Source organism: Prionailurus bengalensis, chromosome B1 (assembly GCF_016509475.1).
Source record: "Prionailurus bengalensis isolate Pbe53 chromosome B1, Fcat_Pben_1.1_paternal_pri, whole genome shotgun sequence".
Classification (NCBI taxonomy): domain Eukaryota; kingdom Metazoa; phylum Chordata; class Mammalia; order Carnivora; family Felidae; genus Prionailurus; species Prionailurus bengalensis.
Genome location: NC_057344.1, coordinates 184,852,760 through 184,878,732, shown reverse-complemented (window position 1 = coordinate 184,878,732; position 25,973 = coordinate 184,852,760). Strand labels below are relative to the sequence as shown.

General features: G+C 41.2%; 3 protein-coding genes and 1 long non-coding RNA gene across 5 annotated transcripts in view; 1 reads left to right on the top strand and 3 right to left on the bottom strand.

The window, feature by feature from the left end:
* TBC1D19 (TBC1 domain family member 19) overlaps positions 1–25,973 on the top strand; it is a 147,298-nt gene that overhangs the window by 84,389 nt on the left and 36,936 nt on the right. The window lies entirely within an intron of this gene.
* Positions 128–15,136, bottom strand: LOC122478972. The gene is made up of 3 exons (XR_006296199.1): positions 14,944–15,136; positions 12,754–13,078; positions 128–326 (listed from the first exon to the last, which is right to left on the bottom strand). It is a non-coding gene; the product is annotated as an uncharacterized LOC122478972 (long non-coding RNA).
* LOC122478970 (endogenous retrovirus group PABLB member 1 Env polyprotein-like) lies at positions 3,783–5,337 on the bottom strand. The gene has a single exon (XM_043572826.1). It carries the CDS (start codon positions 5,335–5,337, stop codon positions 3,916–3,918), a length of 1,422 nt encoding a protein of 473 aa, XP_043428761.1. The 3' UTR covers positions 3,783–3,915.
* LOC122478971 (small ubiquitin-related modifier 2-like) lies at positions 5,470–7,902 on the bottom strand. Its single transcript, XM_043572827.1, has one exon. The coding sequence runs from the start codon at positions 7,811–7,813 to the stop codon at positions 7,526–7,528; it is 288 nt and encodes a 95-aa protein (XP_043428762.1). The 5' UTR covers positions 7,814–7,902; the 3' UTR covers positions 5,470–7,525.

The following is a 25,973-nucleotide window of genomic DNA, read 5'->3' as shown; positions in this document are numbered from 1 at the left end:
AAGTGTCTTGATTACTCTTTGATCACCTCACATGCTGATGTTGTAGATGTTCGGGTCCTTACCTAAGTCTTTTTTATATCCAGTGAAACTAAAACATCTTATTATAGGTAGAAAAGAAGTCATGATATAGAATTGTGTAGATGATATTCTTTGTTTTTTTTAAAGATCACACATCTATATTAATAATTTGATTTTGAGTGTCAAAATAAATGCCATGGAGAAGATACCTAGTTTTCACATAGTAATATCAGCTTGGTTAAATATAAATCAGTTCCAGCTGTTTGGATTAGCAGATTTCTGTTGATGATAGTGGTGGTAGTGTGCATCTGTTTAAGAAAAAGATAGAGTTAAATAAGAATTTCTCAAGTTTTAATTAAGTATTCATTCCCAGAACTGAAATCCAAAGACTTCATTTATAAAATTAATATTTGTAATAACCTAAAAATAATTTTAAGAGAACTTTAATGATTTCAAATATGTGATAAAAAATAAAGACCTGAAGTTCCATTTTAATATAAAAATAGGCATTAAAATTTAGAAAACACAAACGTCTGAATTTATTTACTTATGTGACTGATATGTACCCCAGTGCCTAATTGTTAGTAATCAGTAAAATTTCAAATATACAGGTAAAGTTAATGATTCGTTTATATATTAGTGTTATTTTACTGACAACCTCTAACCTTAAGAAAATTGAGTGGATATGATCACTTTTGGAATGGCAGCATAAGGAGCTCCATGGAACCATTGCCAGCAGAAAAACCCTAACTAGTGAAAATTATCTTAGGAACAAAAATATTTAGGGGCGTCTGTTAAGTGTCTTACTCCTGATTTCGGCTCAGGTCGTGATCTCACGGTTTGTGGGGTCAAGCCTGCGTCTGCGCTGACAGTGTGGAGCCTGCTCGGGATTTTCTCTCTCCCTGTCCCTCCCCTGCTCATTCTCTCTCTCTGTCTCAAAATAAACAAATGTTTTAAAAAAGATTTCAGGTATCTGAAGACAGTCCTAAGGTAATACATCAAGTCAGAAAAAAAAAAAAAAGATTCAAGAAAGGCTACTAAATCCCAGTAAGAACCGTCTCTGTCACTTGAGCCATGACATGCTCTCTGCCTCCCCTTGCCCCCAGATCAACGTGACAGAAGCTTCAGTTCATCTGAGCGTGACCTAGAAGATGGGGTTACCTTCCCCTCTAACTTCCAGTCAAGGGCTACAGTGTCTCTACAGAAAGTGTAGGTGGCCAGTTTTTCTCATATCCTTTAGCTCTTTGTTGCAGATGCGAACTTCCAGAATATTGCTGGCAAGAAGTCAGAGGCTCCCTTCTTCCACCTAGCCTCCACTCTCAGGCAGGCCTCCGCTCCAAATACGCTACCTGCTCTCAACAGGCTGAATATACCTCGCCCCGGTTTGCTCATGGAGTGGCAGTTCCTCACTGAGAGAGGCAAGCTGAGAACACCAGATGTTCCTGTCCCCAACCAGAGGTTACTGGGGGGAGAGTCTCTCTCTCTCTCTCTCTCTCTCTCTCTCTCATTCTCTCTCTCAAACATTAAAAAAAAATGGAACGTGGGAAAGTGCAAGCCTGATGGGGTTCTCTAAAACAATGGAGATTTTAATAATAGACGATTAAGAGGAGGCAATTAACTTCATACGAACAACTAGCTAAACCAGAAGCCACCTTGTTTCCCAGAGAAACAGAAAGAGACAGCTAAGAAAAGTCTTGCTGGGGTTGAAACATGTTTCAAAGACTGGCCTCAAAAATGACTTCTGTAAAGGATTCAAAATTCAATGGGATCAGACTGGTACAATTTATGCCTCAGGATGTTGTTAAAAACAATAGAGCAATCACCTGTCAATCAGTAGAGCCTAACATGTGGTTGTGATACCAACAGGGGCAGAAAGCTTAGCGGAGGGGTCAGAGAAAGAGACCATTAAGGAGAACCGTGCTAAAACCTGTGTCATCGAGGAGTGACTGTCCACGCAAGACTGTGCCCTCTAAGATACATCAGAGGTTGCACACTGGAGAGAAATAAGCGTCAATAAAATGTTCCAACCAAGTCAGTAAACAAATAAGTAAGCAAACTCAGCTCTGATGGAGTCTCATTTATTTTTGCTTTTGTTCCTTGTGCTTTTGGCATCATATCCAGGAAATCACTGCCACGACCAATGTCAAGGAGATTTTCTCCATATATGTATTTTTTAAGTTTCTTTATTTTTGAGAGAGAGAGAGTGAGCAGGGGAGGGGCAGAGAGAGAGGAAGAGAGGGAGAATCCCAAGCAGGCTCCGCGCTGTTAGTGCAGAGCCCCGTTCGGGGCTCGAACTCACAAACCGTGAGATCATGACCTGAGCCGAAGTCGGACGCTTATCCAACGGGGCCACCCAGATGCCCCTCCATGTTTCTTCTATGAGTGTTATGGTTCAAGTCTTAAATTTAAGTCTTTCATCCATTTTAAGTTCACTTTTGTGAGTGACATAAGGTAGGGTCCAATTTCATTCTGCATTGTGATTATCTGGTTTCCGAGCACCATTTTTTGAAGTACTAACCTTTCTGCATTGAATATTCTTGGCTCCCTTGTCAAATATATAGGGATCTACTTCTGTGCTCTTGATTCTCTTCCATTGGCCTATGTGTCTGTTTTTATGCCAGTACCATATGGTTTTGATTATTGTAGCTTTGAAGTATAGTTTGAAATCAGGAAGTGTAATGCCTCCAGCTTTGTTGTTCTTTCTCAAGATTGCTTTGGCTATTCAGGATCTTTTGTGTCTCTATACAAGTTTTAGGATTGGTTTTTCTATTTCTGTAAAAAATGCCATTGGAATTTTGACAGGGATGACATTGCATCTATAGATGGCTTTTGGTAATAGGACATTTTAACAATGTTATTTCTTCTGATGAATTAGGGGTATTTTTTCATTTGTGTCTTCTGCAGTTTCGTTCATCAAAATCTTACCGGTGTACAGATCTTTCATCCACTTGGTTAAATTTATTCTTTAGTATTTTATTGTTTTGGATATTAATGTAAATGGGATTGTTTTCCTTATTGTTTTCAGATGCTTTGTTCCTAGTGTATAGAAATGCAGCTGTTTTCTCTATGTTGGTTTCTGTTTCCTGCAACTTTACCGAATTGGTTGATTAGTTAGCGCTAGTGGTGTTTGGTGGAGTCTTCAGGATTTTTTTATGTATAAGTTCATATTAATGCAGGCAGCCTGGGCCTGAGGACCCAGAAGGGGTCCCACAGGATAAGCCAAGAGGGTCCCTGGCTTCACACAGGATGGAAATCAAACACAAGCCAGCAGGAGGTGAAAGCAGAGTTTATTGAAGGGAGAGAGAGAGAGCAGATACACACGGAGTGTCTGCGAGACTCAGAAAGGAAAAGAGGGAGTCTTTGCTTGGGGCCTTGGGTTTTATTGACGACTGGGATCTGGTGCACATGTCTTCTCAGGCATCCCCAAACCGGTCAGAACGAAGACAGGGTCTAGGCGACCAGCATAAATCACTTATTCCATGGAGCCGGGGGGGTCTTGGCATCAAGGTGTTCAGTGACAGTGGTCTGGCATATGCACATAATGGCCTTGCCTGGTCACTCCTTAGATGTTATGTATTGTGCTAGAAGACTCCAAAGATATCATTAACTCTGTGCCTTACGAGGAGGACATACGTTAAGGCAGGGCAGGTCCTAGCAAGAACAGAAGCCCGAAAAGAAGCAAAATGAAAAAGAAAACCAACTTTTTTCTCATGGTATCCCTTCGGTTTCCCTGTCTCATTGCCTGCTATGGGATTTTTATCCTCCTTATTCTTAAGGGGTGTTGAAGGGTGAAGGTCTCGTCTTCTGTAGCTTCTTCAGGCTGAAAGGGATCGAAGACCCTACCTACTGGGAGGTATAAAAATCCCAATTAAATGAAGGGCCCCTAGTTGTGGATTGTCAAAGGTGTACGTGAGGCTTCAACCTGGGAATAAAATGGCTCCTAAAGAGCACCCGTTCTGATAATTTTTCTGACATATTCATGCAGAGCATGCAACAACAGTAGCCCCCACAGCAGAGAAAAAACGCTAGCATAACTACTGCTATTGCTAGTAAAAGAAGTTTTTTCCACCAAGCCCATATACCTCCACTAGACCAGGAAGAAATCCAATCATTGAGGGAACCAGAGGCGTCAGACATTGCTTCAATTTGGGTGCGCATGTCAGCCAAAACGTCGGATATGTTAGCTGAGCTATCTGGGATGTATACGCAGCATTCAGTTTTAACGATAGCACAGATTCCTCCCTGAGCTGCTGTGAGTATGTCTAAGGCCATCCTATTTTGTAATACAGCCTTTCTCATTAATGTAACTTCAGAATTTAACAGCGACAGTCCCCGCATAGAATCATTAAGGGCTTTTGTGGTATAGTTTGTGAGGGCCTCTACATGCCATATTATGTCTTCTATTCCCAGTTGAGGCACGAAAATACTTAACAGGTGATCATACCAGTGGAAGACTGACCGTGTCCAGCGATGAAGTAGATAGGGATAATTTGCAGGCTTCGGTATTTCTTTATGCCAACTCCCTTGCATCCAGGGAAAGCCCAGGGTACAGCGCCCTATCCATCCAGGAGGTAGCCAGGGCCACAAATTTGCGCCACACAGCCACTGAGTTCCATTAGGCGCCAACCACCTGATGCTTGGCCGTCTGAACCAGTCAGTGGCAAACCAGTCAGTTGCTTGTAAAACAATGGTATGGTTACAGTCTCTTTGGGAGAGCCATCCTAATTCACGGGTACTGTTAGGCCAGGCATCATAGGTATGATTTCTTTGCTCCCAACACAAAAGAGCTCTCTGATTTAAGTGACCTATGGTAGGAGTAAGCCACATAAATTCATCCCATACTTGAAAATAGCCATCATCAGTATATCTCATATTGTTAGGCTTAATTGTTCCCCACAATGCTTTTTTATTTTCAATATTAGCGTTGGCATATTCATTCATGATTTTGGCAGTCTGGGTGTAGGAAAAAGGTCTTTCATGGCCTGGGGAATTCCAGGTGGTATTTACCATAGGCCAATAAGAAACCTTTCTGTTAGTGATAGAGATGTCACTATATATGCTCGTATTGGGGCTGAAAACCATATCTTCTATGTATTGGCATAAGTAATGCCAGTCTGTGCCTTGCAAAGGAGAAACCCACCAAGGGAGGCCTGAGGTGCTGGATAAAGGGAGGAGGCCACAAATCCAGCAGGAACTTTTTTGTAACTTATCAGCGTAGTTTTGAGCCCATTGCAAAAATAAATTGGGGCCGTTTAATTTCCCTAGAGCTAGGTACGGAAAGAGTAAACTCAGAAAAGTGAAAGATTTTAAAAGCTTCATCGAGCCTTACTTATTGGTCCTTCAGAGCAGCAACTTGGGGTTTTTCCTCGGGTTCTCAGGAATGGGTAGGTGCTAGGAGCTTCAGGTAGACACTGCAGCAGGTATATTCTTGAAAAGATATTTTAAATCGTTGACAGACTCACAGGCATATGTGTCTCCTTCTTCCCTTGGAAGCGGTATCAAAGTTGGCTCCTGTAAAGACTCAGGAGAGATAGGTTTGATTCTGGACAAGTGAACCCAGCTGGAGATAGTTTGACTCTACTGCTGTGGGGGTGCTGAGTCAAACTTGACAGGGCCCTTCCCACCGTGGTTCGAGCTGATCTTCAGTTGACCCCCTTTTCCTTGTTTTGAATGGTACCTTCCTGCTAGTATTGGCACAGACTGCTTGTCTTCAGTGGGATATGGAAGTATTTTATTTCCATGCTTTTGGAGAGACTAGTACTTTACCCAGACTACTAATATATTTTAAAATTTTGTTGGTTTCCTCAGCAAACCATAGAGCTGCAGTGAGAAAAGGTCTTCTATATTTTAATTTAAAGGGGCCCAATTTAAGACTCCTCCTTGGAACCACTTAGCAAAGCATCAGTAACATCTGTTACCATGTTTCACAAGTTCCTTTGCCTGAGTTCGTTTAAGGATATGGTTCGTTTTGTCCACTTTTCCTGAGGATTGAGGCCTACATGAGGCATGGAGTTGATAGCAGATCCCTAGAGTCACTGATAATTGTTGTGTTATTTTAGCAGCAAAAGAGGGGCCATTATCACTTTGCAGATTCTGGAGAAGTCCAAACCTAGGTATGACTTCCTTTAATGAGGTCTTTTTTTTTTTTTTTTTTAAATATTTGTTTAGTTAGAGAGAGAGCGCAAGCTGGGCAGGGGCAGAGAGAGGGAGGCAGGGGATCTGAAGCAGGCTCTGTGCTGACAGCAGAGAGCCCGATGCAGGGCTCAAACTCACGGACTGTGAGATCACGACCCGAGCTGAAGTCCTTTAACCGACTGAGCCACGCAGGCACCTCTTCAAAAAGGTCTTAGAAACCTCTAAAGCTCTTTCTATCCTACAGGGAAGGCCTCTGCCCACCCTGTAAATGTACTCACATAAACCAACAGATACTTATATCCCAGATAGGGTGGCATTTGAGTGAAGTCAATTTGCCAGTCTTTCCCAGGGTAAGTGTTTGTATGTTCAACTGGCTTAATCAAGAGGAAAGGCATAGGATTGGACCTTGGGTCATTTTTGACACAAATCTCACATGCTCTGGTAACTTTTCTTATAGTCTTGGTTAGATTCTTTCCTCTGAATACTTGATGCAATAGATTTTCCATAGTGTCTCCACCAAAGTGGGTGGAGTCATGTATTTGCTTAATTCTTTTTTTTTTTTTTCATTTTAAACAAGAAGTTTATTTAAACAACAAGATGCCTTGACTTGAAGGGAAAACTATCTAGGATCCATTTCTTTAAAAAAATTTTTTTTAGTGTTTATTTTTGAGACACAGAGAGACAGAGCATGAACAGGGGAGGGTCAGAGAGAGGGAGACACAGAACCCGAAACAGGCTCCAGGCTCCGAGCTGTCAGCAAAGAGCCCGATGTGGGGCTTGAACTCACGGACCGTGAGATCATGCCCTGAGCCGAAGTCGGGAAGCTCAACCCACTGAGCCACCCAGGCGCCCCTAGGATCCATTTCTTTTAGAGTAGTTTATCCTTACTTAGAGACAGATTGCCCTACATGTAATACCTACATACAAAAAAGTTATAAAATTATCACTGCTCTCACAATCACAAATAAAGGGCATTAAAATTCTTCGCACGATCGTGGGCAAAGATTTTTATGTTTTTCTTTTTTTGTTAAACCACGAGAGCAAAACAACTTACTCGAATATAAAGATAAGAGCTGAAGGAGCAAGCTACTAATGGAGAAAAGGGATATTTTCACGGAACCAGTATTTTTCCCCACGTGATGTCAGTCAAAACATACCATTGACCGTTTAGTTAAAAACAAATGCAATGTGGTTGTGCACATACACAGTTGCTCTACATACAATAAAGGAACGGGGAAGGGAAAATGAAGGAACAGAGAAAGCTGTACTGTAGTAGTCATGATGTGGTAGAACCGAATTGTGGTTTTCTAATTGAGCCTATCTTCTTGGTCTGGAGGAACCGAGTTCTAGAGTAAAATGGCGGGATCCCTGTTTAGTAGCCACCTCCTGTCTGCTGCTGGAACACATCAATTGTGTCTTCGTCCTCCATTTCCAGCTGTGCAGGTGTGTCCGTTTCCTTGATCGGGTGCCCATCGAATCGGAACCTGACCTGCCTCATTGACAAACCCTGCCGCTCACAGTAGGCTTTCATCAGTTTACTGAGTAGCGTATGCCTCTTAATCTTAAAGTACACCACAGAACCATCCTGCCCTGCCACCTTCAAATTAATATGATCATTGTTCTTAGCCGTGACTTCTTGCTTGGGCTTTTCGTTGGCCATGGAGAGCGCCGGCGTCCCCTCAGCTGCCGCTTCCCCCAAGAGGTACTGTGTCCACACAGAGCGAGCACACAAGCAGCACCGGGAGTGGCGGAAGAAGGCTTAATTATTTTCCATTGCGATGCCTTGGGGAGTACATACATGTTATTCAATATATACCTTCCCTTTGAATCCATTTCAGATCCCTCTGTGAGGCGCATTGAGCCTCAGAGGGAGTATAGTTTGGGCTTATTTCTTGCAGAGGAGTTTTCTGGAATTAGAGCTAAGACCCGTGTAGCAAGCTCTTCCTTCCTTGCCGCCACTCTTGCTAGTCTATCCGCAAAATTGTTTCCTTTACTCATCGTGGTTTGGTCTGTTTGGTGTCCTTTATAGTACACAGCTGCCATCTCCTAACGAAGCCGTATAGCCCCTAATCATGTTAAACATTTTCTCTTTGTGTTTTATAGGGGAGCCTTTTGAATTTAATAGTCCCCGTTCTTTGCAGATGGCTGCATGAGCATGAAGTATTAAGAAGCCATATTTAGAAGCAGTATATATACTTAACTCTTTACGTAGTTGTAGCGCTCGGATTAAAGCAATTAGTTTGGGCTTTTGTGCTGAAGTCTTTTGCCTCGGTCATACCCTATCGGCTGATAATAGCCTACCTGGTTTTTCTGGTTCCCTCATGCATAAAGCTCCTTCTGTCTGGAGGCCATTCAGCCTCTGGGTTGGACAAAGTTTTGTTCTTTAAATGAGGCCGGCTTGAATACACTTGTTCTGTAATATCCACACAGGTATAGATTGGAAGCCCCTGCTTGCTTGCCTTCATCAGGTAATAGAGTAACTAGGTTGAAACCTTGACACGACCTGAGGGTTAGTTACATCAGGGGTGTCAAGGAGGAGGGCTTGATACCTCAAAAATCTCCCTCCTCGTAACCATTCATGTCCTGACCTCTAAAACCCCTTGGACTTGATGTGGGATCATGACATCCAGATGTTGTCCTAGCATAAAGTTGCTAGCTTCTCCAGCTAGCGGGGCAGTCACAGCCACTGCTCATAAACATCCTGGCCAGCTTTCTGCTACCAGATCTAACTTTGGGGAAATAAGCCACTGGTCTAGCAACAGGTCTGAGTTTTGAGTTAGGAGTTAGGACGCCCAAGGCTCTTCCTCTCCTTTCTCACACACGCAAGGTGAAGGGCTTTCCCAGGTTTGGGAGCCCCAAGACAGGAGCAGTGCTCAGCATTTTTTTTTTCTTCAGACCTTTGAAGGCTTGCTGGCAGTCATCATTCCATTCCAGGGGTTCTAACTCACTTCCTTGTAATACTCTATAAAGGAGTTTGACCATAAGGCCAACCCCGGGAATCCAAATGCAACAAAAAGCTACCATGCCTAAGAAGGCTCTTAACTGCCTTTTGGTTTGAGGTACTCAAATATACAGTATGGCCAGTTTTCTGTCCTGGGCTCATCCATGTCCGTGCCTCTGGAGTGAGAATGTAGCCCGCATGTTGAACCTTCTCCTTAGAAGCCTGGACTTTCTGGGGAGACACTCTCCACCCCCGCTGTCCTAAAAAGTTAAGGGTGAGGATTGTGTTTTCGTCAGAATCCTCCTGTTGGGCTGGCAGTCAATGTATCATCCACACGTTGAAGCAGCGTTCCATTAATCAGTTGTAAATCCCCTAGTTCCCTTTTTAAAGTGCTCCCAACAAATTCGGGCTGTCTCAGAAGCCCTGAGGCAGCCCTGTCCAGGTCAACTGGGAAATCTCACAAGTATCAGGGGTAGTCCATGTGGAAACAAAAAGATTGGAGTCAGGGTGTTCTCGTGTGCAGAAGAAAGCACACGATCTTTACATCTAAGATCATAAACTAGTTTGTATCTGGAGGAGCTGGAGTCAGTATAGCATAAGGGTTAGAGACCATAAATCCTGGATAAAGCATTTCACCCCATTTGGCTTCTTAACTAATAGAATGGCGGTATTGCGGGGTGACTGACGAGGGGTTAATAATCCATATTTCAAATTTTTCTTTTTAAAAAAAAATTTTAATGTTTATTTTTGAGAGAGAGAGACAGAGCACAAGCAGGGGAGGGGCAGAGAGAGAGGGAGATGTGGAATCTGAAACAGGCTCCAGGCTCTGAGCTGTCGGCACAGAGCCTCACATGGGGCTCGGACCCTTGAGCTGTGAGATCATGACCTAAGCCAAAATCAGATGCTTAATCGACTGAGCCACCCAGCACCCCTCAAAAATTTCTTAATCAGAGGCCAAATACCTTTTTGTGTCTCTGGTCTTTGCCTTTTCCAAGGATATTCTACATGTGGTCTTAGGGAGATAAGAACGGGTGAAATATTATTGGCTCTCCCAGGAACTTCTGTTTCCCATTGCATCAGGTATTATTCTGATTGCAGTATGGCGTGGTATACTATCTGACGCATAAATGTTATTTCCCACTGGCCTGTCTAGGCGTCTTCATCATTATAAGCTTTGTTTTCCCTGCATTTGGTTCTGTCAGTCCTATTTGGATGGCAGTTTGTGGCTTAGCAAGGAAGTCACTCCCCGGTAAAGGAGTAAGACACTTAGCTATCCGGAGAAAGCTTTGTGAGAGCAAGAGCGAGTCCATGCCACAAGCTGGTAGACAAGTAAATGGTCTCCCCTGTGGCCATCTATCCATTCCAGTAACTGTACAAGAGTGCTGGGACAGAAGCCCATTGTGTTGAGTCAGGACAGAGTAAGTGGCTCCTATGTCCAATAAAAATTAAATTTTCTTACTTGCCACATGAGGGATCACCCGAGGCTCCTGGCTCCTGATATGTTATGTTGAGATGTCGGGGATGAGCCATAGGAGAGGGCGGGCCCCTTCAGTCCTCCATAACTTTGGCCAATAGAGGTTTTGGGACTGGACCCATCTTCCTTTTGAGGTGGGAATGATCCTTTCTCCAGTGGCCGTCCATCTTACAGAAGGCACATTGATTGGGGCCTGGCTTTTTGTGAGACTTTGCCAGACTCTGGCCTCACAGACTTCCAGATGAAGTGATCCTGGAGTGCAGGGTTCCCCAATGCCATGGCCAAAAGCTGGGCATGGCATTTATTTTGGACAAATTCATCCTCCTTCTCTGATCTGTCTCTGTTATTAAAGATGGCAAAAGCCATATTCAACAGTTGGTTCCTAGGAGTTTGGGGCCCAGTAATTGCCTTCTGTAATTTTCTCCTTATGTCTGCTGCAGATTGCAGGATGAATGCACAACCCACAATGACTGCTCTTCCAGAGAAATGGGGTCTGTATGAGTATACTTCTGGAAAGTCTCCACCAGAGGACCTCCAGAGAGGCTCCACTGAGAGCTGGGTTTTCATCCTTTCGTTGAGTTACTTCCCCTTATCAAAATAACTGGATTAACTATACACGGTCTCATTCCCTTCTCTACAGTGCCACAATGAGACAATAATAAGATCTGTAAGTTCCCCCAAGTCAGATCAAACACCAGAGTCAGTTCCATGATGCCAGGTGCCTCTGCTGATTTAGGAATTGGGGCCATGCAGCCTTTATATTGTCCTTTGGGATCCTGATACAGGACCATAAAGGGTAACACAGAAGGCACTTCATTCCATTTCCCTTCCCTCTTACAATATAAATCAAGCTGTAAAATGGTATTGTAATCCAAAGTCCCATTTGCTGGCCAGATTTCTTGGTCTCCCAAGTGGATATTGGGGCCAAGCCTCATTACAATAGAATATTAACTTCTTCTTTTTCAACTTATCCAACATAAAGTGTGCCTAATTATGTAACAGACATCCTAACGGAATCCGTTGGAATGCTCACTGTTGCCCCCTTTGAGGACCATAATCAAGGAGTCAGGCTGGGGCAATGGGAGGATAAGATTCTAGGAAAGTGTTGTTCACAATGCCAGAGATCTAAGGCAGAGCATGGAGTCATTGGCCACAGTGGCCCCAGCCTAATGAGTAGGATAGAAGTCATGGAGTTTCCTAGAAACCAAAAGGGGAAAAATCATCTCTTAAGGATAGGGAAGCCCGCTAATGCAGAATACTATGGTCAGAGAATATAGTTATGTAGTGGCAAGGAGAACAATTTAAAGGGCAAAAAAGGAGAAAATTCAGAGGGGTAGAAAGAGGTATAGCAGAGTGATAGGGTCAGGCATAGTGAGCAAGAGGGTGCAAAAGATTCCAGCTTGCCACATGTCTCCTCCCCCATCCAACAAGGAGACATCCACGTGGCAGTGACCAGCCTGCCATGTGTCATCCCTATAAGCGGAAAACCCAGTGCAACTGGGGGCACCAGGACCACTTCTTTATTCTAAGATTTGGGTCCTCAGTGGGATTGGCTACCAGTCCCCAACACCATTCCAGCATCCCAGAATTGCCACGAGGAGACATCCACCCAGCAGTGGAAAAGAGAGCGAGCAAGTGAGCGAGAAAGAGAGATGGAGAGACGATTTGGACTCTATTCTAGGAAAAACCTGTTGTGGATTGAATGTGGATCGAATGTGGATCAGCCGAGGGCCTATCTTCCACTCTTTTCTGCTTTGGTTTCTCCCAGTGGCAGCCCAGAACCACCATGGGGGCTCAGAGCCCTGGATGACCAATCCACCTGTGTGCTTCCTGGGGCGAGCCAAAAACTACTGTAGTAGGAGGGGGTGGTTTCTATGGGACCACTATCTATCTCGAATAATCTGTGATACTTCCCTTGGCCCTCATTTGCCTAAGAACACCTTTCAGCGGGGAGGAACGTGCATCCCTCTTCTTCGGAGCTGAGCAACTCAGTCTCTCACGACAACTAACAGCCTTGAAGTTGTCTGGAAGCCAGAGTAAAAAAAGTTTCAGAGCTGAGAGAGTAAGAGAGCAGGTTTGCAACCAGTTTTTCCAGTTTCCCTTCCCCACTGGAGAATGGACCAGTTACACACTGACAAAAATTACATCAGCGTTAAACCAACTGTTTCCCAGAGGAGGAACTTACCGGTTCCTGAAAGCCAAATTGTGCTTTGCAGACTCAATCTGAGGATACTGCTGTTCTTCTGAGGGTCCCTTTGTGGTCACCAAGATGATGCAGGCAGGCTGGGTCGAAGGACCCAGAGGGAGTCACGCAGGACCAGCCAAGATGGTCTTTGGCTTCACACAGGATGGAAATCAAACTTGAACCATCAGGAGGTGAAAGCAGAGTTTATTGAAGGAATAGAGAGAGAGAGCAGGTACAGTTGGAGTACAGGAAGTCTTTGCTAGGGGTCTGGGGTTTTTATTGATGCTTGTGGTCTGGTACACGTGTCTTCTCAGGCATCCCGGAACTGGTCAAAACAAAGACAGGATCCAGGTGTCTGTCATAAGTCACTTATTCCCTACAGCCAGAAGGTCTTGGCATCAAGGTGTTCAGGGACAGTGGTCTGGAACATGCACATGACGGCCTGACCTGGTCATTCCTTAGATGTTATCTGTTGTGCTAGAAGACTCCAAAGAAATCGTTAACTCTTTGTCCCTTATAAGGAGGACTTACATTAAGGCATGTGGAGGGCAGGGGTGCAGGCCTCAGCAAGAATAGAAGCCAGAAAAGAAGCAAAGGAAAAAATTTTTCCTCATGAGGTCCCTTCAGTTTCCCTGTCTCCATAACATCCGCAAATAAAGACTATCTGCTTTTTTTTCTTTCTTCCTATTCAGGATCTTTTATTTCTTTTTCTTACCTGATTGCTCAGACTGGTCTTTCAAAAACACCCATCCAAATGCCACTTGTGTGATGAAAACCAAAAAGATTAAAATCCCTCCCGGGGCCTACATGACCCTATGTCTCTGGCCACTTCTCCAGCGCCACTGTTTACCTGTTCTGACGTTCTGGCACCCTGTATTTCAGCCACCCTGATCTTTTCACTGCTCAAATTCCTTGTATTCCTTTCTACCTCAGGGCCATCAGACCTACAGTTCCTTTGATGTGAAAGACTATTACCTTCTCCTCTTCTCCAAGGAAATTCCTCTTTTTCCTTCAGCTCTCAGCTAAAATATCCCTTTCCTCACATAGACCTTCCCTGACCTACTCCCTACTTCCCTACACACACACACACAACAAGGTCATGGCCATCTACAGTGTACTTTTAAAGTATTGTGTAGTACTTTTCATACCTTTTATTTATAGCTCTTATTATGGCTCATTTGATTATTTTATGATCGTCTCTTCCGTATAAATTCAGTAAGGGTTTTGGTCCCCACTGTTAATTCTAGTGCATGCCATGCTATAGATACTGAATGAAAACGTTTATTTTAACATCAGACTTTTTTTCATTGATGAGGTTTGATTTTTTTCATTGTTGAGAAAGAAGCTTTCTTCTTTATCTAAAAGCGTAATTTTAGTAATTATTGGCTGACCAAAGTTTCACTGTCATTGCATGGGGATCCAGATTTCCTTAAATGGAGTTTAGTTCTAGATGTGGCGGATTTTTTTTTTATGAACTCATTCCTAAGGGAAACAGATTAGTTCATGTTGCTCAGTATTAAAGACATAAAACAAATGAAACCAAACAAACTAAATGCTACGTGACAAAAATTTTAACTAGCTAAATTTTTTTGGTCCTTCCAGTGCTAATTATTTTGATCCTGAACACGAAACTGTTATGACACTAAGCATGATACATAATAATATCAGCTAAGGGTCAGTGATGGCATGATTTATAGCATGTTGACCGCTCTGCTTCAGTGTGTGGGGAGAGAAAGTATAAAGGTGACAATTTCATCCCATTTGGTGACTGGACAGAAGAGGATTGTCGGTTTTAAGTTACAATTACAAAAGCTTTTTGGTGGTGGTAAAGGGGACTTTACCACCAGGTGACAGGTAACAAAACTGCCTCCTTCAGTGAAAAGAATTAGTAAGGGTATCCTTTTAAATGAGACTGGTAACAGGGGCGCCTGGGTGGCTCAGTCAGTTAAGCGTCTGGCTCTTGATTTCGGCTCAGGTCACGATCTCACAGTTGTGAGATCGAGCCCCGCATCAGGCTCCGTGATAAGCGTGGAGCCTGCTTGGAATTCTCTGTCTCTCTCTTTCTCTGGTCCTCACCCGCTCTCTCTCTGTCTCTTTCAAAATAAATAAAAACATTTTTTTTTTTTAAGTAATGAATGAGGGTGGTAACAATTTCTTGAAATAAGGACCAGAATGAACCCTTGAACGTACCAGCCTGCTTCTCCACAGTTTCGCTTTCCCTGGTTTCGGTTACCCATAGTCCGAGGTAGTTCAGAAGCAGATGATCTTCCTTCTGATGTACAGTCAGGAGATCGATGGTAGCCTGAGGCTACATCAACTGCCTATGTCATTTCCTTCACTTTGTTTCATCACGTAGGCATTTCATTATCTCACATCCTCACAGAAAGAAGAAAGTATAGTATGAGACATTCCGAGAGAGACAGACGATATCCACATAACTTATTACAGTATAGTGTTATAGTTGTTCTACTTTATTATTAGTTATTGTTCTTAATCTCTTACTATGCCTTAATTTATAAATTAAACTTTACCGTAGGTATGTATATATAGGAAAAAACATAGTATATATAAGGTTCCATACTGTCTGTGGTTTCAGGCATCCACTGGAGGGTCTTAGGGTGTATTCCCTGCAGATTAGGGGGGACTATTGTGTATTCATCTTGCCTCTCCCACCCAAACCTGAAAAATTTATAAGTGACTGAGTCTGACAAACAGGATGATTTTGTGAACAATGGATGTATTCTCTGAGAAAAGCAGAATGGTCATTGGTAAATATTTATTGATCTCTATATTATATGTAAATTATATTACCTTTGATGCTAGCTAAGGAGACAAAACAACATAAGAAATGTTTTGCAATTGTTTTAATGTGTTTGTGTAAAACATTGGATATTAATTAATGTCACAAAGAGTAATATTGTAGGAATGTGCTTTAACCTTTATTTTCCATTTTTATCAATATTTTAGTCCAGTTGTTTTATTTTTTTTTTTAGATTGTAAATAATTTTTTTCAGTCATAGATCTCATGGCCTTTGCTACTTTTAGTACTTCAGTAATAACGCTAAAATAAGCTTTAACGTGGATCTTTATCCCTCTAACATAAAGAAAAGGATAATTATAATGCCTAAGCTTTGTGTTGGGAATTATGCAGAACTAAATTTTCCTCATGTTGACGGTTATTAAGGAAACACTTTCCATGAGCATACCTTTTTAAAAAAAATTTTTTTTAATGTTTATTTTTGAGAGATGGAGAGAGAGTGTGAGCAGGGGAGGGGCCGAGAGTGAGGGAGACAGAATCCGAAGCAGGCTTCAGGCTCTGAGCTGTCAGCCCAGAGACCGACGCGGGGCTCGAACCCACAAACCGCGAGATTATGACCTGAGCCGAAGTCGGATGCTTAACCAACTGAGCCACCTAGGTGCCCCCGTGATCATACCTTTTAATAATTTATTTTACAAGTAGTCTGGCTTCTAGAGAGAAGTTCATTTTGTGTAATAAAATTGTATGCATTGAAAACAATATTATCAGAAATTGAGTTCTGATTTTTCTCTGGGAAAAAAATTTATTCGGATATGTGCCTGTTTGTGTGTGCGTGAGAGAGAGATAAAACAGAGGGAAGTTTGTTTTATTGTGTGTTTTTTGTTTGTTTGTTTGTTTGCTTTTTAATCATTAATTACAAGCTTTCCTTTGGCAGAACTGCTTAGGTACACAATTGCTTTATGAGGAAATTGTTGGTAATAATGGAGCAAATTTAATGTTTCTGGCCATGCCTTAGGACATAACCCATTTATTGAGTTTTGGGACTAGACTACAAAATTAGATGGCATTGGGCATTTCTGTGTCCACAGATAGATGAGAAAACCTCCAGTAATCCTTCTTCAAGGAAAACCTGGGTCTGTGTTACACGGATGCACTAGGTACTGCCCCTGAGTGACCCTAAATTAGTTAGTTACCTAAATTTTATAGGCAACAACCTGAATATTATGGAAATAATGTTTTGAGTAATAAGTCAACTTTTTAGTATTCCAAAGTTTAGTTTTTAGTTTGCATGAAATTCTTAAAAATGCTTTCTGATACTGAAATTTTTAGATTGCCAGTTTTAAAATGTGTTCGGAAGATGCCCCTTAGTCTATGTGAGTAAATGGGGAAGTTGAATCATTTTGGGGTTCTGGTATAGCATGACAACCTAAAAAAGTTAACATATGGTCCCAAGTGTATGCAATATTCATAAAGAAGAATTCCTATATAGTAAAGGGAAGACATGGGGACTTACTCTGTTGTGTGGTAAGCCTTCTATCATGTGCCTGGTTGATCTAGCATATGCTCAGCAGTAGTGACATATAAGAATATGTCATAGTTAACAGATATTTCAATGCCACTGAATGGAGTTTAAGAAAGGCCCAAGGGCAATCAAATATCACTTATTCATGTCTCCATATCACACCATATCAAGTGTGTTCTCTTGCAGGTACTGTGTTAGGTCCCGCATAAAAAGATTTTATGAAGCTCACATTTTAGTGGAAAATGAGGGGAAAGGCAGTTGCACGGTTATAATTTGATAAATGTTCTGATATACGTTTATGTAATGATCCATGCAAATAGAGTTAAAGCAGAAATAAATTCTAGGAGTAGCATCGTATACAGTTTAGTGGTGGCTTCGGAATAGAAATGTTGCAAGAATTGTCTGGTTCTTAAAGGCAAGGGGTTTGGAGGAGAATGGGGACAACAGAAATGAACACCAACTGCGTGCAGACAGTAACTGGTGAGGAGAGATTAGCTTGGCATGGCAGTGAACAGCTCGAGCGGTTCAGGTTAGCCTTAGTGAGCACCTGATACAGAGCAAGATCAGTGTGAGCTGACAGGAGAGAACAAATAAAGATGTGTCAATGCCATGATCTATCTTTATCTATCTCTTCCTCTTGAATACGTGTTCAACTCCCTTGCCTTCCTCCTACTTTCTAATAGTAATTACCTGACAAAACCTTAACCCCGCTGGAATACAATTCTCCACCAATTCTGTGGTGGCGGTGTGCATTTGAACGTGGCTGGAGGAAAACACGCAACTAGCCGTGCTTCATTCATTCATTCATTCACTCATTTATAGTGAGCACTAGCAGGGGAGAGGGGTAGACAGAAAGAGAGAGAGAGAGAATCCCAAGCATGGGACTCGGACCCTCGAACCATGAGATCATGACCTGAGCCGAAACCAAGAGTCAGACGTTCAACCTACTGAGTCACCCGGGAGTGCCTGTACTTTAAATTCGTGACCGCTAACCTCCAGAGAGTTGTTCCTTCTGCCCAGATATTCTACTTCATTTCCCTAGCCCAGTCTTCCATCCATTCTGTTATCTAGCCAGTCTCTTCGATGACTTTGCACACTTCCCGAATCTTCATACCCCCACCTCTTTTTCAGATGATGGCTTTGAGTCCTCTTTCTGAAAAAAGTGAAAGCTCTGAGAAGAGACCCCCCCCCCGCCCCACATATTCCCAGCACCATATGTACTGTACCTGCACCCATATGCTCAGCTTTTCTTTCATGTTACTAGAGATAAACTGCCCTAGCTTTTGTCTATGAGAAAACCAACATCTGCATCTGGACACGAAAACTCATGTCCCTTTGGCACTCAAAAGCAGTGCAGTTGTTAGCTTTTCTTTTCTTCTTCTTTTTTTTTAAGTTTATTTATTTATTTCGAGAGAGAGAGGGAGAGAGTGCACATGTGAGCAGGGGGAGGGGCAGGGAGCGAGAGAATCCCAAGCAGGCTCAACCCCGTCAGCGCAGAGCCCCCACGAGGACTTCACACTCACAAACCGTGAGATCATGACCTGAGCTGAAATCAAGGGTCAGACGCTTAACGGACTGAGCCAGCCGGGTGCTCCTATTAGTTTTTCTACTGTCAATTTTCCCCTATCTATTGGATCGCTCCTCTCAGTGTACAAATGTGCTGTCATCCCTCTCATCTAAAAAACAAAGCAAAATAAAATGAAACAAAAATCTTTCTTGATCCCTATTCTTCCAGCTACAACCCCATTCCTCTCTGTTCCCTTATTCAGCAAAACCTCTTTTAAAAAAATCCGTAGATATTGTTTTCAAGTTCCATCCTCCTATTCTCTCTTGAATCCTCCTTTATTTCATTTCTTTTTGTCCAACTGTTCCACTAAAGTCACAAGCGACTTCATATTGCAGAATCTTGTTCCCACTTCTCGTCTTACTCGTTTCATTCAATTAATCACCCCCCCCCCTTTCCTTGTCTTCTCTTTATTCACTTGTCTTCTAGGATATTGTGTGTTTTAGTTGCCTTCTCTCTTACCGGCTGGCATTCTCATTCACCTTGTCTCGTGTCTCATCTCCTTGTCTCACCCTGGAGTACCCCAAGGATAAGTCTCTGGACCTCTTTTTTTTCCTCTTTGCATTTGGTGATCTCATCTATTCTCACAGTTTTATATCATCTTTATACTGACAACTCCCCATTTCCTTTCTCTTTCTGGACCTCTCCCTTAAATTCTAGACTTACCTATGTGCTTCCAGGGGGCTTTTCTTCTACCAAAAATCTTATTACCCCAGGCTCATTTCCTGACCACTTCTAGGTCCCTAATTTAAGTAGCAAACTTCTCCCAATATATGTGCCTGCATTATCTGTCTTGTCTGCATTATTTTTTTCCGTTGCACGTAGCATGTGACATACAATATTATTTTGAACAGTGCCTGCCACACAGTATGTGTTCAGTAAATATTTGTTGGAAGGAGAGAGGGAGGGAAGGGAGAGAGAGAGAGAGAGAAAGAGGGAGAGCGAGCAAGCCATCAAAGGTAGATTTCTGTAACTGGCTAAATATGTATGTGGAGAATCAAGAATGACTGGATTTTCCGGTTTCAGATAGTTACAAGCATGGTGGCCCCGGGAATTCAGATTAGACGCTCAGAAAGAATGTACAGGTTGGAAGTCACACAGAGAAGGGGAAGGTTTTAAGTTTGTTTTTTTCTTATAAGAATGTGATAAGAAGATGAGAGCCCGTGCCTAAGCAAGAAACTAGACCAGAAAGAGGCCTTTGTGTTTTTTTTGTTTTTTTTTTTTAATTTTTCTCCCAGTATTCTCCAATCATTGCAAGTGAGATTGTTAGCACTGTTATCACCTATTTATGCGTGGCCTGTTAAGTTCCAGGATCTGCTGCAGATACTTTATTTACTTTAAAAGGAATTCTTATCTGCAAGGTCGGTTTATTCCCATTCTATGGATGAAGAAGCAGAGACTCAGAGCCGAGGCCAGATCCGCCCAATTTCAAAGCCCTTGTAAGCCACTTTGCCCTTTCATTTATGAAAATTCAAATCAGGGAAGAGTGTTTTAAGAATCGTTTTTGCAAATTTATCATTTGAAATTCTCCACATTGGTGTGAGTAAAAATGCAAGAGCCATAAGTGAAAAAAATTGTGTAATAGTTCTAAGTGATTTCCAATTGATACCCATTGTTTCTTATGTGCTTTTTAATAACTTATTTCTTAGAAACATTCACCATAAATTTTTTCAAGGCACTAAAGAAAACTGTAGGCTCGAGTAAATCTTTTGTAGCTATATATAGACATTTTAGGTGTAATTCTGCTGTGTAAACCGTAGTTGAGACTTACACATGCAAGTTCTTACAGCTCTTCTAAATAAAGTATGTCATTACCATGTGTGACCTCATCCTCATCAAGTTCAGTTTTCACTTAATTACTGAGTAATCAAAGTTAAGCTTTCTAGTTAATTATCAAGTTAATTTCTGGTTCACTGAAATTGTCATCTGTATATAATCACAACTTTTTAAAAAAAGTTCATTTATTTTGAGAGAGAGAAAGAGAGCACGTGCGAATTGGGGTGGGGCAGGGAGAGGGGGAGAGAGAGAGTCCCAAGCAGGCTCTGCACTGTCAGTGTGGAGCTCAACACGGGGCTCAAACCCAGAAATCATGAGACGATGACCTAAACCAAAATCAAGAGTCAGACGCTTAACCGACTGAGCTACCCGGGTACCTTCACAACATTTTATAGCAAATTTACAATTGAACTGTTACTTCCTTACAGTTACCAAATTGGTATCTCAGAAGCTAAAACAACTCTGGTTAGAATGGAAGTTGGCAGATCTTCGCTTGCACACGAGGCTGGCACACTAGTGCATATTGTCTGACGTATGGCCTCTCTCTGGCAATATCCCTTTACAGGCACCAATATTCTCTATAGAGTGGTCTCAAATATCTTGCCTTCTCTGCGGCAAAAGACTTAAGGAGTATATATTTAAGCACAGAACTTCTCCTGACATTAGTATGTTCCCACTAGCCTGCTAAGGGAAAGTTAATGAAAACATTTCTTTAGGAATTGTTTTCCCTCCAGACAATGCTAGAAAGATATGTGTAGGAATATTTCTTTTGCATTATTTTATTTTACTTTAATTGTATTAGTTTATTATTGGTTGTTTTAGTTTATTATTATATTGGCTGTATTACTTTATTAGTTATTTTAATTGTATAGTTTATTAGTGCTGCTATAACAAATTACCACAAATTTAGTTGCTTAGAACAAATATATAGCTAGTTAGTTAGTTAACATACAGTGCAATATTGGTTTCAGGAGTAGAATTCAGTGATTCATCACTTACATACAACACCCAGTGCTCATCACAAGTGCCTTCCTTAATACCCATCACCCATCTAGCCACCCATCTAGCCCACCTCCCTCTGTCAACCCATTGTTTGTTCTCTATCATTAAGAGTCTCTTGTGGTTTGTTTCCCTCTCTTCCTTCCCATTCCCATGTGTTTATCTGCTTTGTTTCTTAAGTTCCACAAATGAATGAAATCACATGGTATTTGTCTTTCTCATTGACTTATTTCGCTTATCATAATACATTCTAGCTCCATCCATGTCATTGCAAATGGCAAGATTTCATTCTTTTAGATGGCTGAGTAATATTCCATTGTAAATATGTGCATCACATCTTCTTTATCCATTCATCATTTGATGGACATTTGGGCTCTGTTCATAGTTTAGCTATTGTTGATAATGCTGCTATAAACATTGGGGTGCATGTATCGCCTTCAAATCTGTATTTTTGTAACCTTCGGGTAAATACCTAATAGTGCAATTGCTAGATCATAGGGTAGGTCTGTTTTTAGTTTTTTGAGGAACCTCCATACTGTTCAATTTCTTTTTATAAGAGTGGCTGTACCAGTTTGCATTCCCACCAACAGTGCAAAAGGGTTCCCCTCTCTCTGGATCCTCAATACCTGTTGTTTCCTATGTTCTTCATTTTAGCCATTCTGACAGGTGTGAAGTGGTATCTCATCATGGTTTTGATTTGTGTTTCCCTGATGACTAGTGTGGTTGAGCATCTTTTCATGTGTCTGTTAGCCATCTGGATGTCTTCTTTGGAAAAGTGTCTATTCATGTCTTTTGCCCATTTCTTAACTGGGTTATTTGTTTTTGGGGTGTTGAGTTTGGTAAGTTTTTTATAGACTTTGGATACTAACCCTTTATCAGATATGTCATTTGCAAATATCTGCTCCCATTCTGTACGCTGGCTTTTAGTTTTGTTGATCATTTCCTTCACTGTGCAGAAGCATATTATCTTGACAAAGTCCCAGTAGTTCATGTTTGCTTCTGTCTCCCTTGCCTTCCTTCGGCGATGTGTCTAGTAAGAAGTTGCTCCGGCTGAGGTCAAAGGGGTTGCTGCCCGTGTTCTCCTCTAGGATTTTGATTGTTTCCTGTCTCTCATTCAGGTCTTTCATCCATTTTGAATTTATTTTTGTGTATGGTGTAAGAAAGTGGTCCAGTTTAATTCTTCTGCATGTTGCCGTACAATTTTCCCAACACCATTTGTTGAAGACACTATCTTTTTGCCTTTGAATATTCTTTCCTGCTTTGTCAAAGATTCATTGGCCATCCAGTTATGGGTCCATTTCTGGGTTTTCTATTCTGTTCCATTAATCTACGTGTCTGTTTTTGTGCCAGTACCCTATTGTCTTGATGACTACAGCTTTGTAATACAGCTTGAAATCCAGAATTGTGATGCTTCCAGTTTTGCTTTTCTTTTTCAGGATTGTTTTGGCTATTTGGGGTCTTTTGTGGTTCTATACAAATTTTAGGATTGTCTGTTCTAGCTCTGCAAAAAATGCTGGTGGCATTTTGCTAGGGATGGCATTAAATGTGTAGATTGCTTTGGGTAGAATAGACATTTTAACGATGTTCTTCCAATCCATGAACATGGAACACTTTTCCATTTCTTTGTTTCCTCTTCAATTTCTTTTATAAGTTTCGATAGTTTTCAGAGTACAGATCTTTTACCTTTCTAGTTGGTTTTTTTCCTGTGTATCTGTTTTTGGTGCAATTGCAAATGGGATAGATTCCTTGATTTTCTTATTGCTATATAGAAATGCAACAGATTTCTGCACATTGGTTTTATATCCTGCAACTTTGCTAAATTCATGCATTAGTTCTAGCGTGTTTTGTGTTTTTTTTTTTTTGTGGACTTTCTTTCAGGTCTCTAGAGTATCATGTTATCTGCAAATAGTGAAAGTTTAACTTCTTCCTTGCTGATTTAGATGCCTTTTATTTCTTTTTGTTCTCTGATTGCTGAGGCTAAGATTTCCAGTACTATGTTAAATAGCAATGGTGAGCGTGGACATCCTTGTCTTGTTTCTGACCATAGGGGTAAGGGTCTCAATTTTTCCCCATTGAGAATGATATTAGCTATGGGTCTTTCATAAATGGCCTTTATAATGTTGAGGTATGCTCCATCTATCCCTACTTTGTTGAGGGTTTTTATCAAGAATGGATGATCTGTTTTTCAAATGCTTTGTCTGCCTCTATTGACAGCATCATATGGTTCTTATTCTTTGTTTTATTAATGTGATAAATCATGTTCATTAATTTGCCAATGTTGAACTGGCCCTGCAGCCCAGGAATAAATCCCAATTGATCACGGTGAATAATTCTTTTAGTGTACTGTTGAATTCAATTTGCTAGTATCTTGTTGATAATATTTGCATCCATGTTCATCAGGAATATTGGCCAGTAATTCTCCTTTTTAGTGGGGTCTTTGTCTAGTTTGGAATCAAGGTAATGTTGACTTCATAGAATGAGTTTGGAAGTTTTCCTTCCATTTCTATTTTTTCTGGAACAGTTTGAGAAGAATATGTATTAAGCTCTTCTTTAAATGTCTGGTAGAATTTCCCTGGGAAGCCATCTGGCCCAGGACTCTTGTTTGTTGGGAGATTTTTGATTACTGATTCAATTTCTTTGCTGGTTATGGGTCTGTTCAAATTTTTTATTTCTCCCTATTTCAGTTTTGGTAGTTTGTGAGTTTCTAGGAATTTGTCCATTTCTTCCCGATTGCCCAGTTTGTTGGCATATAATTTTTCATAGTATTCTTTTATAAGTGTTTGTATTTCTGTGGTCTTTATTGGCTGTGATCTCTCCTCTTTCATTGGTTTTATCTATTTGGGTCCTCTCTTTGACAAATCGGGCTAAGGGTTTATCAATTTTGTTAATTCTTTCAAAAAACAAGCTCTTAGTTTCATTGATCTGTTCTACTGGGGTTTTTGTGTTTGTTTGTTTCTATTGTTTATTTCTGCTCTAATCTTTATTATTTCCCTTCTTCTGTTGGGTTTAGGCTTTATTTTCTGTTTCCTTTCTACCTCCTTGAGGTGTAAGGTTAGGTTGTATATTTGGGACCTTTCTTGCTTCTTGAGATAGGCCTGAATTGCAACATACTTCCTTAGGACTGACTTTGTTGCATCCCAAAGGTTAAAACCTTTGGTCTGTCACGTTTTCATATAAATTGGAGTTATAGATGTCAGAAAGAATATAAAATTATTATCAAGTATAGATGTATAAAAATTCAAAGGAATTAACTGAAAGCTATTAGAACAAATAAAATAATTCAATTAAATGCATATTTATCAAATAAAATATTAAAATTATTTACTCTTGTAAATTCTATTCTATGTATTATATTTCTATGTATTTTCCCTACAGAGATACTCATATGTGTATGAAATGACACAGTAAAAGGCAAATTATTTTGGCACTGCAAGAAATAGCATAAAATTGAAAATTATTTGAATGTTCTTTTATAAGGGACTAACCCATTAAATAAATTATGGTTTATACTTATAATGAAATGCAAGGTAGCTCTTAAAATGAAGCAGCTCTATATAAAGTAGCAATGTGTTCATATGTACTGGTATGAAAGGATGTCTGAAATTCATTGTTAACTTTAAAAAGAACACAAAAAACAGCGGCGCTGGGTGGCTCAGTCGGTTAAGCATCCGACTCTTGGTTTCAGCTCAGGTCATGACCTTCCGGTTCGTGAGTTCGAGCCTCGCATCAGACTCTGTGCTGCCAGTGCGGAGACTGCTTGGAATTCTCTGTCTCCCTCTCTCTCTCTGCCTCTCCCCTACTCATGCTCTTTCTCTCTCTCTTTCAAAATTAATTGATTTAAAATATATATTTAAAAAAAACAAAACAGATATGTTCTACCTTTGGAGCTGACACTGCTGTTGGGAAGGTTTCCAATAACTAAATCCAATGACCGGTGGTCAGTCCTCCTCTTAACTAATCTCTTACCAGCATGTGACCCAGTTGTGCCCTGTCTTCACTTGGCTTTTAAGACACCACACTCTTTCTGGTTCTTCTCTTACTTTACTGGTCACCAGAGGCAAATCTAGCATTTTGGGAACCTGAAGCTTATATAATTTGGGAAACCTTTTAAAGATAGAGAATATAATGTTACAAATAAATCATAATTAGGTAAGAACACATAGTTCTTTAGAACAAGGGGGAAATCATGACAAATTATTAGAACAGTAAGAAGTTCAGGGCCCATTTTTCTGAGATCATATTAGGCAGTTTATTAGAAATACATACATAGAAACATTTTCTGATCACAGCCTGATTTGCCCTCCTTATTTATTTATTTTTTTTTTTTAATTTTTTTTTTCAACGTTTATTTATTTTTGGGACAGAGAGAGACAGAGCATGAATGGGGGAGGGGCAGAGAGAGAGGGAGACACAGAATCGGAAACAGGCTCCAGGCTCTGAGCCATCAGCCCAGAGCCTGACGCGGGGCTCGAACTCCGGGACCGCGAGATCGTGACCTGGCTGAAGTCGGACGCTTAACCGACTGCGCCACCCAGGCGCCCCTGCCCTCCTTATTTAGACCATGCTATACCTCCCAGCAATTCCCAGCACCCAAAGGGACC